General features: G+C 38.9%; 1 protein-coding gene across 1 annotated transcript; it reads right to left on the bottom strand.

The window, feature by feature from the left end:
* Positions 1-288: 288 nt before the first annotated feature.
* On the bottom strand, positions 289-8160 carry CAV2 (caveolin 2). The gene is made up of 3 exons (XM_024757816.1): positions 7518-8160; positions 6993-7180; positions 289-2546 (listed from the first exon to the last, which is right to left on the bottom strand). Exons 1-3 carry the CDS (start codon positions 7665-7667, stop codon positions 2396-2398), a joined length of 489 nt encoding a protein of 162 aa, XP_024613584.1. The 5' UTR covers positions 7668-8160; the 3' UTR covers positions 289-2395.
* Positions 8161-11293: the final 3133 nt, after the last annotated feature.

Genomic DNA, 11293 nt, shown 5'->3' on the forward strand with positions numbered 1-11293 from the left:
AAGATACTTTATTTCATGAAGAATATGAAGTATGGTTGGTTTAAGAACATGCTATTCTATCATATTCATCAAGTGATAGAAGTGTTTATAGGGAACCTCTTAAATGCTGGGAAAACAAAAAAGTTAAATTACCAATCTTGTAATTTTTCACAAATACATTCCTGAATAAGCAATAACTCATGTATTTTTATATATTATGAGTTTTTTAAATAAGGAAAAATTAGTTTTAAAATGTTCTTTATTGATGAGTTTGACATGTAGTAAAAGCAATAAACACATTTTATGAGTTTTTAAAAAGTTTATTATGGATACTGGGAAAGTCCCATCATCACCCACCTCTTCCCCACCCCCAAATAAAAGAACCAACATATTTGCACATGAAACCTGGATTCACTTGGTACAAAATTTCAATCTTTGAAATAAAATAGTTAATGGCAAATCTCAATAAAAAGTTATTTTGAAAATGATCAATGTTATTCAGAAATAAGGAAATCATATATTCTACGTTTTGCAAGTTATAGGGTTTTGTTATATGACTGTGTATATATTTTGGCTTTAAAACTTGCCAATAACTAGAAGATAGAAGCTCATGATTTATTTAAATAGATATTTTATTAATCAAATACATTTGCCCAATCAACATATCCAAATATTTTTTAAAAACATCTTAAACACAAGGCATAAAGTCATGAAACTTATTGACCTTTTTAACTAACTATATAGTAACATCTATATAGTCAAATGAGTAGTAATGCTTGAAGTTAATGATCATGAGAGTGTTTTCTAAGGATGAATGGCCTAAGGCAACTTTGAAAAATCTCTTTTGTAGCTACCTTCAAAAGGATATGAGTTTCATAATCTGATCATTCATTTGCTTTGGTCCCCAATAGTATTCCAGTACAATCATCCTGTATATTCACCAGCCTTAGAATTTGGGAAAGTAAAATTAATCTTCATTGAATGAGGAGCTGTCCTCTATGAAGATATTCAAAGGAATGTTAATCCGAGTTCTAATAGTAATTCTGAAATTTGAGCATTTATACACTTTTAAGATATGCAAATTATAGTTAACCACTCACATCAGAGACATCTTTTGTACATGCCTATCATTTTGCAATAGAGATTTTTAAAACAACAGTGACTCATAACACTGAAATAGGACTCTACAGTTCAAAAATAATAAGAATAATTTTATACTGTGTAACAAGACTCATATTAGATAACATCTTGAAAGTTTGCAGCTGTTAGTTTTTAATTTATATATACGTAGCTCAGTAGCATGGACCCAGTAAATTGACAACTCTCCTGAAATTACTACGTGAATTACTGTAGCTGAAATTGTACTTAAGTGTCAGAAATAGCCTTTATTTTAAAATGTTATTAAATAGCAGCAATATTACTTGAAGGTAAAGCGAAACATTAATAGGAATGCAGAATACAGGTTTAATTTCTAATTACAAGACAGAAAGCATCTCCTAGATGAAATATCAGTTGGGTTTGTATTAAGATCACAGCCAGATAAACATCAGCCATAAAACACTTCAGGATTTTGCTTGGAAAAGTTAGAAAGAAAAGCCTTGTATATCTCTCTTTTCCATTCTATTACCAAAGAAGATGCATATGCTTATGTAATCAAGACAGTGCAATCTCACCAGTGAAGTTCCTTGTGGAACACACATTTACTCCTCCTATATATTAGCTCAACAATATAACAAACATAATGAGTTCTTTAAAGCAATCTGATTAGAGAAACATTTACAATAAGTACAAAATATACAGTAAATTGAAACATCTTGTTAAATATGCCTGTAGGTTAACTATGCCCTATTTAAAGGAACATATTTTCATGAATCTATTTTCACATTTGTTTTATCATATTTGAGAGCCCCTATCATCACTGTATGCTTTTGTTACTGTAATTTCTAGAATCTTTGTATTATCTTATCTCTAAGTATCCCCATGACTTTACCTGCAAAGGTAATTTAAAAAGTATTACTTCCAAAGTAAAAGAAAAATAAGAAATTCCATATTTTTATGAGCAGCTGTACACAAAACTATTGTAGTGTTTGAGAGAAATGTCCCTTGATCATTATAGATTCATCATTACAAAATGTATACTTACATACTAAAGCAAGAACTGTCTGCCTTCAAAATTAAGTGTTGCCAACCTATTGAGTAATTCTGGTTATAAAGTTAGATATGAAATCCTTGGCTTTTAATATAGAAAAGCATTATTTGAAAAGATCTGAAAATAAACATTTCTACATGTGGTTGCCCATCTTAATAGCTTTCTTAATTTGAACATTTGGGGAATTAACAGAACAGTAGTGCCTTTATATTATAACAACAAAGAATTATTACAGTATCCAAATCTCTGGACCTGGGGTCCAAGTATTCAGTCATGGCTCAGCTGCAGGCTGACAGAAGAGAAGCTGCGTCCTACGCTCCTACACAATGGGGCAATGACAACATCTGTCACGCTCTTCCATATTGTCTGCACTGAAGGCAGGAGCATTAGGCAGGTCTTTACAAAAGGCATAATAATCCTGGAATGGAGGAAGAGAGATGGGTAAAGATTATTAGTGTTACCAAATAAGGCCACTGACTATTGCATATGCATGAAAAGATATAACAATGGCCCAGTTCACCTAAGCCGGATTAAGCATTTGAAACAAATGAACAGTGACCCACATCATGATAAGATGCACAGAAAATATGTTGCTTAAAAAAAATAAACAAGAATGTACATGATAAACACCAATATTCTTTCTATTGGTAGCAGGCAATCTAAAATAGTAAAGCAAAAGATAAACAAAATAGTAAATTTATTTACCTGATCTCTGCCCCTAAACATTAAACTGCCTAAATCTTCATATGTCTCTGAGGTCCTACTTCCTGGTAGCTTTTCCTGTTGTCTCATCCCACTTCCTCCCCATTGGACCAGGCTGGGTTGGATACCCCTTTTTTGTGCGTCTAAAATACTGCAACAAACTTCTTAATCCTCAAATTTACCAAAAGATATCATAATGGATGCTTACCGCTTATATTTCTGTCTTTCCTATTAGAATGTAAGCTTTTTAAGTTAGGACATCCTTTACCCTTAGTAAATGTTTGAGCTGAAGTGAATTTAGTATTCTCATATGCTTTATATTATTAATTTTCCACAGTAATTACACACACTGAAAAGGGTTGTGTAGTACAGTTAAAAGAGCCCTTCAATTATGTCAGAACTCTTAGACAAGAAAAACTAGAGTATCCTAAATTTATTTTTTCTTTATGCCTTTTCTTAAGATAACCACATATTTTCATATTCCTCAGGCTGGTTAATTTTTTCTGTAGTCCTCTGAATAATGTTCTTTGTCATAGTAATGCTTTTTGGGCACAAAAGTGTTTGTGAACTCTCAGGCATTGTTGGAGGGCTTCAATAGAATTTTTATTATTACTCGGGTGGGCACAAAGAAGTCAGGTTGATTTTCTTGGTTTACTATTAAAATGTGGCTTAAATAAAGGTCTGTTGTATTTAGCCCAAAGTAAAGAGAAGATCAGGCATTTGAGTGATTGAGATATTTTTAGAATACTGAGTTATTCATATTGACTGCCTGCATAGATTATATTTATCTTGTGTTTTGTTCCAAGTGCTAAAGACTTGAAGCAATTTTTTAAAGAAAATTAATTACTAGGTGTTTCAGAATTACATAGTTGAACAGAAACCTGAATGATAGCAACTTTTAACTTCTTACCCCATTATGTTTCTCACTTGATATGTGGCCTTGGGCAAATCACTACAAATTAAAGTAAGAATAGGAAATCTTATAGACCAGCTATCAGGATTAACACTTACTATGCATCCCTGACAGGTCCATATGATGCTGTCATTATAATGAATAATAAATAGAACTATTTTGAAGTCAGAATATATAATGAAACAATTATGACAAAATAATCTCAATTTGACTTAAGTTTAGTTTGGAAAGCTTCCTAGCCAAATTCACTTCCCTCAGAATATAATGCACTTTCCATTCTTTCTTAGGCTGAGAAATTTTCTTTCCCCTAACTCTTTAGATCTCCATGTCCTAAGAGGGAATTAAACACAGGACAAAAGTGCAGCAAAGTTCAATTGCCCACATTTGAGGACTCAGTTCATAGGATGTGGTGAACTCATTTTAATTTTATTTTCTTCAAGTTGTTGTTCTCTCACTTTGGATCAGAGGATCCAGTGATCCACTGACAACAAACTTAAATTGTGTTCTCAACATCCCAGTTAGTTTCCTTTCTGAAACTCCAGGCAATTTGGAGTGACCCAAAACTTGGTTGGGGCTCTATGTGACCAACCAAATATTGCTTAAATAAATCTTATAATTAGCAAGATTATATATTTATCCATTGGATAATAAATCCATTAGAACTGGGACTTTTGTTTAGCTTTGTATTAACTATAGTGCCATAAGACTGCCTTGTCACAGCAATTTGCTGTATTAAAAAGTCTTCTGGAAAATGAGACTGCTACTACTGAATTTCCATCAGTTGGACCATTTATTTGAATTGCATCCCAGCAAAAATAAAAGGTAGAGGGGTCCAAGCCACATTTCTTTGGTATGATCCACTTATGACCAATAATCTGTGGTTGCCAAATGGCATATACCTCAGTTTATGGTATGGACTCAAACCAATTCACCGGTCCCTAGTGACCTGTACTTCTGGCCTAGGATCCAGCATCACCAGACTGAGTTCTGAGTGTTTTGTTTTTGTTGTTTGTTTGTTTAAATAATCTAAAGTCAGATCCATTGTGACCATGCAGTGTGGTTCAAAGAACTTATTACTGCATATTTTCATAGCTTTGATCACCAAGAAAAAAAGTTTACTCAAATGGGTTTGCTCTTCTATAAGGCCTCTCCTTGATCTGGTCTTATTGTGTCACTAGAATGTGATCCATTAATGATAAATCTATTTTATCAAGGTATAAACTAACTTTTAAACATTTTTGTTTTAAGTTACTCCTCTACTTGCAATCACAGCTGCCTGATGACAAATGTATGACAGTTAAATATTAATGTCCCACATGAATGTAATTTGAAAAATAAGCTATAGTTAAATAATACATTTTCTGTGGCTGAAAAAGAAGTGGTTTGATGATTCACCTCTGGAAGCACTACACAGAAAACATCTCCCATTCTCAGGAGAGCCAGGTGGAGAGAAGCATCATTTGGTTAATTGTAGTTTTACTTATATCTCTCCGCCATTTAGTAAATGGAAACCTTTTTGTTGTCAGTTATTCCACAAGTGCTTTAGGAAAGCCTAGCTTTGTTGACTGGCACTCTATGTTTCCAAATAGCTTCATAGCCAACATTTCACAATATGTTATGTGGTCACTCAGTTTTTCACATTTTGGAAAGTGAGAAAATGGACATAGAGTTTAGATGACTGGTTTTATTCAATAAGGAATCCAAAATTTTATGCACTGACTTGGGCATCTTTAAAAAAAATTCATGTGCTAATGTCAAAATATAAGCTTAACTATATACATCCTTTGTTGATCTGCTCATGTACACAGGCAAAGATTTTCATTCCTCTGGCAGTTTTTTGGCACTTTCAATATAGTTTAATTGTTTACAGTTTTTAGTGATCAAATTAAATTGATGTTTGTTGTTTATCCTTTACTTATTGGGTGAACTTCAATTTATCCTTTAAAAGCCTTTGTAGACCCTTTTCTTTTTAAAAGCCTTCCCTGTGCTTCCCTCCTCCACAGATCTAGCTGGGTTTTCCTTAGCAGCCACCTCTGTATCTAGTCAGTTGTCCTGATGTGCTGTGAGTAAGCTGAAGGCAGATCTTGCATCTTATTCATTCTGGGTCCAGTGCCCAGCACAAACTAAGCACTCAATAAATTTTCTTGGTTGAACTAACTAGCTAGCTAACCGACTAAAGACATTGATTCAGATGGTAAAGGGGAATGGAGAACAATTTCATAACTTCTAACAATGAACACAACATGTATTAGGGTGTGGCAATACCATATAAAGTGATTATGAAAGACATGGAGACATCTGGGGTTATACATTTCTGCAGGACTGCCCTAAAAGACAAGCTTGGCAATTGTTGCCATACAGGGGATAATCTGAATGTTCTTCCTCTCAGAATAAAGTGGACATTTTAAAAAACAACAATAACAAAACTTCTTGGTAAAATATGACATCTCCTTTTAAATTTTTTAATGCTTAGAAATGTTCTCTATAGCTTTATGATGCATTTTGTGTGTGAATAAAGTTACTCAAAATGTCCCAAAATGTCCAATAGGTTTCTATATTTATTTCCCCTTTTACTAGATGCCACTCCTGTTGGTGCCTCATAGGTGAGAAAGTAACTTGGAAGCCTTCTCATTTCATTATTCTGCAGTTTGAGTTTCATTCGTTTGTGCTGGGGGCCCCTTCACCTTAACTGCACACATCTTGCCTCTCCTCTGTTCTCATCCTTGCCATTTGCCAGTGACAGGATTGGAGCTGCCTCTCCATAGCACTGCTTAACCAGGTCTGACATCCCTCTGCAATGATACTGTCACTGGCATTCTGCTCAGAGATCTCTTTTGTTTTACCCCAAGCACAGGTGGTGACTGAATAAAAGGTGATGAAAGAAATAAGAGCCCTGCCCCGAACCATGGGCACAAGTCAAAACAGGGCCCTATGAGAGAAAAGCCTGTGGCTGGAAGCATGGCTTCCAGATCTCCACCTCCACAGTCAGCTGGGCTTTAGCATTCGAAGGAAGATCACACCCGTGGACAGAGGGACCTTCCTTCTTCTGTTTAAACTCCTAACCCAACCTGCAATTCTAAAGAAAGCACACTACCCTTCAACGCCTCCCAGTTTTGCTACTGCGTTCAGAGATGGTGCGCCTTCTTTCGCCTGCAAGCCGGCCTGGGAGAAGGGGAGGGCAGTGGGCAGGGGGCAAAGAACATTCCTACGTTTCAGAAAGCCGGCCCACCCCAGTGTGCCCCTTCTCACCAGATGTGCAGACAGCTGAGGATGGCAAAGAGAATTCCCGCAGCGAAAGCCAAGGGGATGGCCAGGAACACCGTCAGGAACTTGTAGATCACGTATTTGCTGATTTCAAAGAGAGCGTGGCTGCAGATCCACACTTTGTCAAAAGAGTGTGTAGACACGGGCTCTGCAATCACATCCTCGAATCCCACCTGCGGAGACAAGACTCAGGGATCCTGAACTGTCGCCCAACCTGCCTCTCCAGGATACGGGAGAGCTCGGGGTGGGAGAAGCAAGAAAGAAAGACTTGGCTGCGGTGCCCCACCTTCTCTTAGGGTCATGGTGGGCGGACAGGAATTTGGCTAAGAATTCCTGGCTACTCAGGCGGCCCCACAGAGGGAATCCGGATCCCGTACCCTGCGGCGCTGACTCAGTGGCGAGGGTGGGAGTTGGGGTCGGAGCAAGTTAGAGGGGGCACCCCCACTCCCAGGCCTTGGCGGGGGCTTGGGTCAGCCTCAGGTCCAGGGTAGGGCCCGCCCCAGGCTTCACCTTGAGATGCGAGTTGAGCCGGTGGGGATCTCGGTCGCTGCCCGGATCCACGAACTTCTCGGGGTCGGCGTAATCTATGCTGCTGTGGCGGCTGTAGGAGTCCTCGTCCATGAAGAGCTGTACATCCGCCTTCTCGGTCTCCAGCCCCATCTCAGCGCTTGGTGTGCGGCAGCTGCAGCCCGGCTGGCGCAGCGCGGCTCCCGGCCCGCGCGGCTTCCCCTTCCCGTGGCGGTCGGCCCAGCCCCGCCTCGCTTCGCCTCGCCTCTCCCAGAGCGGCCCGGACGGCGGTAGCTTCCCGAGGCCGGCTTCTGCTCCCGGGCCCGCGCGGCCCGAGCCCCGCCCCTCGGCCCGGCCAGGGGGCGGGGGCCGAACGCAGTCCGCGAGATGGCTCCCTCCCCGCGCACCCCGCCGCCCGTCCCTGGTCGGGTTCCAGTCCGGCCCAGGCCAGGAGAGGGATCAGGGGGATGTCCAACCAGGCAGATCCCGGCCCTGCCCAGGTGGGCGAAGCGTGTCTCGGGGATGAGGACCCGAATTCGGCCCTCAAGGGGCAGGAAGGCTTCTTGGGTCACATAGCACGACACCTAGAACTGGATGCGTAAGAGCCGGCAGGTTGACCCAGGGATAACGGACACACTGAAGCGAGGCAGCTTGGTGGTTAAGAGCGTGGAGGTATCGAAGATGAAGGCCTGTCTTCATCTGTAGGCTCTACCGTTTACCCTGTGTGCTCCGGAGCGAGGTACCGAGCCTCTTGGAAGCCTCCTTATAAGGAGCTGCCTCCTTGTAAAATGGGAGCAGTGGTGCCTGCTTCACAGTGTTGTCCCGTGAGAATTAAATGAATTAATTCAAGTAACCTCTTACGTGGTCCCTACACACAGTATGCTTCCAATCAACGTTGTTACTGCTGCACTGTGAGATAAGAAGCCATAACACACCTGAATGCCAGGCAACCTTGCAAGTGCCAGGAGACCCCGCAAGCGCATCAGCTCTTCAGCTATCCCAGTACCCAGAGTATGTGAGTCAGCTGGAGGCACCATGAGAATATGAAACTTGGTACGTGAGCCTCCTAACCCCTATGGGTTTGCATCTTCAGACCATAAGGGGAGGTCTGATTTTTTTTTTTTTCCACTCTCTCTCTAAATTATAACTTACTTTTCCTTTGGATCAGATCCTGTTGAAAGATTTCAGGTATCTCTAAGATGCAGTCACATCTGCAACTACCTTGTAGGAACCATGTAAACAAACCCCTATCATAAAGCCACACTGCAGTAGGTGAACCAGCCTGTGAACTACTCACACAAACGCTTTCAGAAGGGAGGAGCTTGCATGTTCATAAAGGGTTTAAGGTCTGGTGGACTTACACATGGGGGAGGAAAAGCACCTAGTGAAAATTTGCTGAGAGCAAAATAATGAGTCCTAGACTTGAGGGGGTGCCTGCAGCTTGCTCAGAGCCTAAGGCAGAGTAGGCACCCCGTAGGTATTGCTGAATACAGGAACTCAATGAACATACCAAATCCCCTTGTGTGAACTAGATTTGAAGAATTACTTCTTCTGAAAGAAAAAGACTATTTTTGAAAATATACAAAAAAACAGCAGGATCCGAATTGGAAAAATACTTTGGAGCCGAAACTCAATAGTCTAATAATTAAATAAAAAGTTTACGTACTGCTACTACTGCGTATGGATGGCAGTGTTGTAACACTGTAGAGTGTTAACATAGTTGAATGTTATGCAAACTTTGCCCCTTCTCTCCCAGAAGTGGTTCTGTTTGCCCATTCCCTTATTTCTTATTTTCTTTCCCAATTTTATCTATGTTCAATTAATTCCAAAGTGATGACTTAGACATTCTGCTTATTGCTTTTTCTATATTTCTCTACTTCCTCTATTCACCAACGCACACTTGACTCTGAGAGTTGGGACTTTTCTAGAGTTGTTGCCCAACAACTGTTTATCAAAGTGAATAGAAAACATTAATCCTTAAGGAAATCCGTTATATCAATTACCAGGAGATGGAAAAGAAGAGAGAGTTTACGGCTAAATAACATTTTGTACAAACTTATTTTCCTCAAACTTAAAATTCAAGTTTGAAGTTTAAGATTTCCAGATGTTTCATCCAAAGAAGAAAGTCATTCCCATAGTGCTAGAGTGGGCTTAAGCAGTGGCTGAAAATCTGGCATTAGGGCTTCTTTCCTTATCCTTCTCTGTCCTCTTGCCGCATTTACATTTCTAGTGGGATTAGTAAGACATTTGCAATAGTTATCACAAATAATTGACTCATTTTTTCAGGTGGCAGGGAGAGGAGGCCAAAAGGAAGGTAAAATTAACTTGGTTTTAATGAGATAGCTTATAGATTCATTTGTAAAATGGTAGGTATCGATGGAAAAGTGTCTCTAAAACCTAAGTTAAAAGAAACTCATCCAGACCCATCTAGATTTGTTGTATTTAATGTGGAGCTTAAAAGAGAACAATTCATTTGTCCATTTGTTTACAAATTTCTCTCTCCCCCACCCCTTCTCCTTTGGTAACCATAAGTTTGTTTTGTATGTCTGTGGGTCTATTTCTGTTTTGTATTTATTTAAGTTCATTTATATCTTTTTTTTTCAGATTCCACATGTAAGTGATATCATACGATATTTGTCTTTGTCTGGCTTACTTCACTTAGTATTAATCTCTAGGTCCATCCATGTTGCTGCAAATGGCATTATTTCATTCTTTTTTATGGTGAAGTAATATTCCATTGTATATATATACCACATCTTCTTTATCTATACAACTATCAATGGACATTTAGGTTGCTTCCTTATCTTGGCTATTGTAAATAGTGCTGCAGTGAAGGTTCTTATTTTGATGAAATTCTTGTCCACCTCACCATTCTAATACATAAAATTTTTTGAGATGAGCTGTAACAATGATTTTGCTTATCTTATTAGTAAATGCTTAGAAAATCTTAGCTACTATTGTCCTCAAGGAGTTTAAACCAGAGTGATTACCACAGCAAGTAGTATCCTGCTTCCTCTAAGTGGGAGATCTACCGGAAAAGGGGGAAGAGAGGAGGTGGGCGGGAGCTAAATGGCTGAGCACTCTCTAGGATCTTCCATACCACAGAATAACTCTCCAGTAAGCTCTCTTTAATTTTTTAAAATTGCCCTATAACCCAAGGAACTAAAAAATTTCATAACAAATCCCATACCGGTGCATTTATTTTCTGCACTGGTACAAGAGGGCTGATTTTCCAATGGTTATTAATATATTTGAAGAATAACAACTTGATAATGTATTAGTATTTTTGAGTAGGATAGTTTATAACCATTTTGTTCCTCACCTTTCTCAGCATAGTGTCTAAGAAAGAAGGTTGTATTTCTGGTTCCTTGAAAATTGTATGTGAATACTTTTATGAATAAAAATATCTATTTTTCTCTTCAGTTTTTAAATTTTTTCCAGATCACATATGTATATATATATATTCCCTCTGTATGCTTACATACAACTTTAGGCAGGTTCTATTCAAACGACCTTTGTGAAAACTGGTTATTAATGAAAATAATGACTTCTTGATTTCACTATTATGGTTTGATCATATTTAAAGCATTTGGATTAGGCAGGGTTTCTCAGCTTCAACACTATTCATATTTTGGACCAGACGATTCTGTGTTGTGGGGACTGTCCTGTGCATTGCAGGACGTTTAGCAGCATCCCTGGCCTTTACCCTCTAGAGGCCAGTAGTACTCACCAGTCGTGAAAACCAAAAATATTTCCAGACATTGCCAAATGTCCCCTGG

This window comes from Neophocaena asiaeorientalis, unplaced genomic scaffold (genome assembly GCF_003031525.2).
Source record: "Neophocaena asiaeorientalis asiaeorientalis breed wild unplaced genomic scaffold, Neophocaena_asiaeorientalis_V1.1 scaffold116, whole genome shotgun sequence".
Lineage (NCBI taxonomy): Eukaryota > Metazoa > Chordata > Mammalia > Artiodactyla > Phocoenidae > Neophocaena > Neophocaena asiaeorientalis.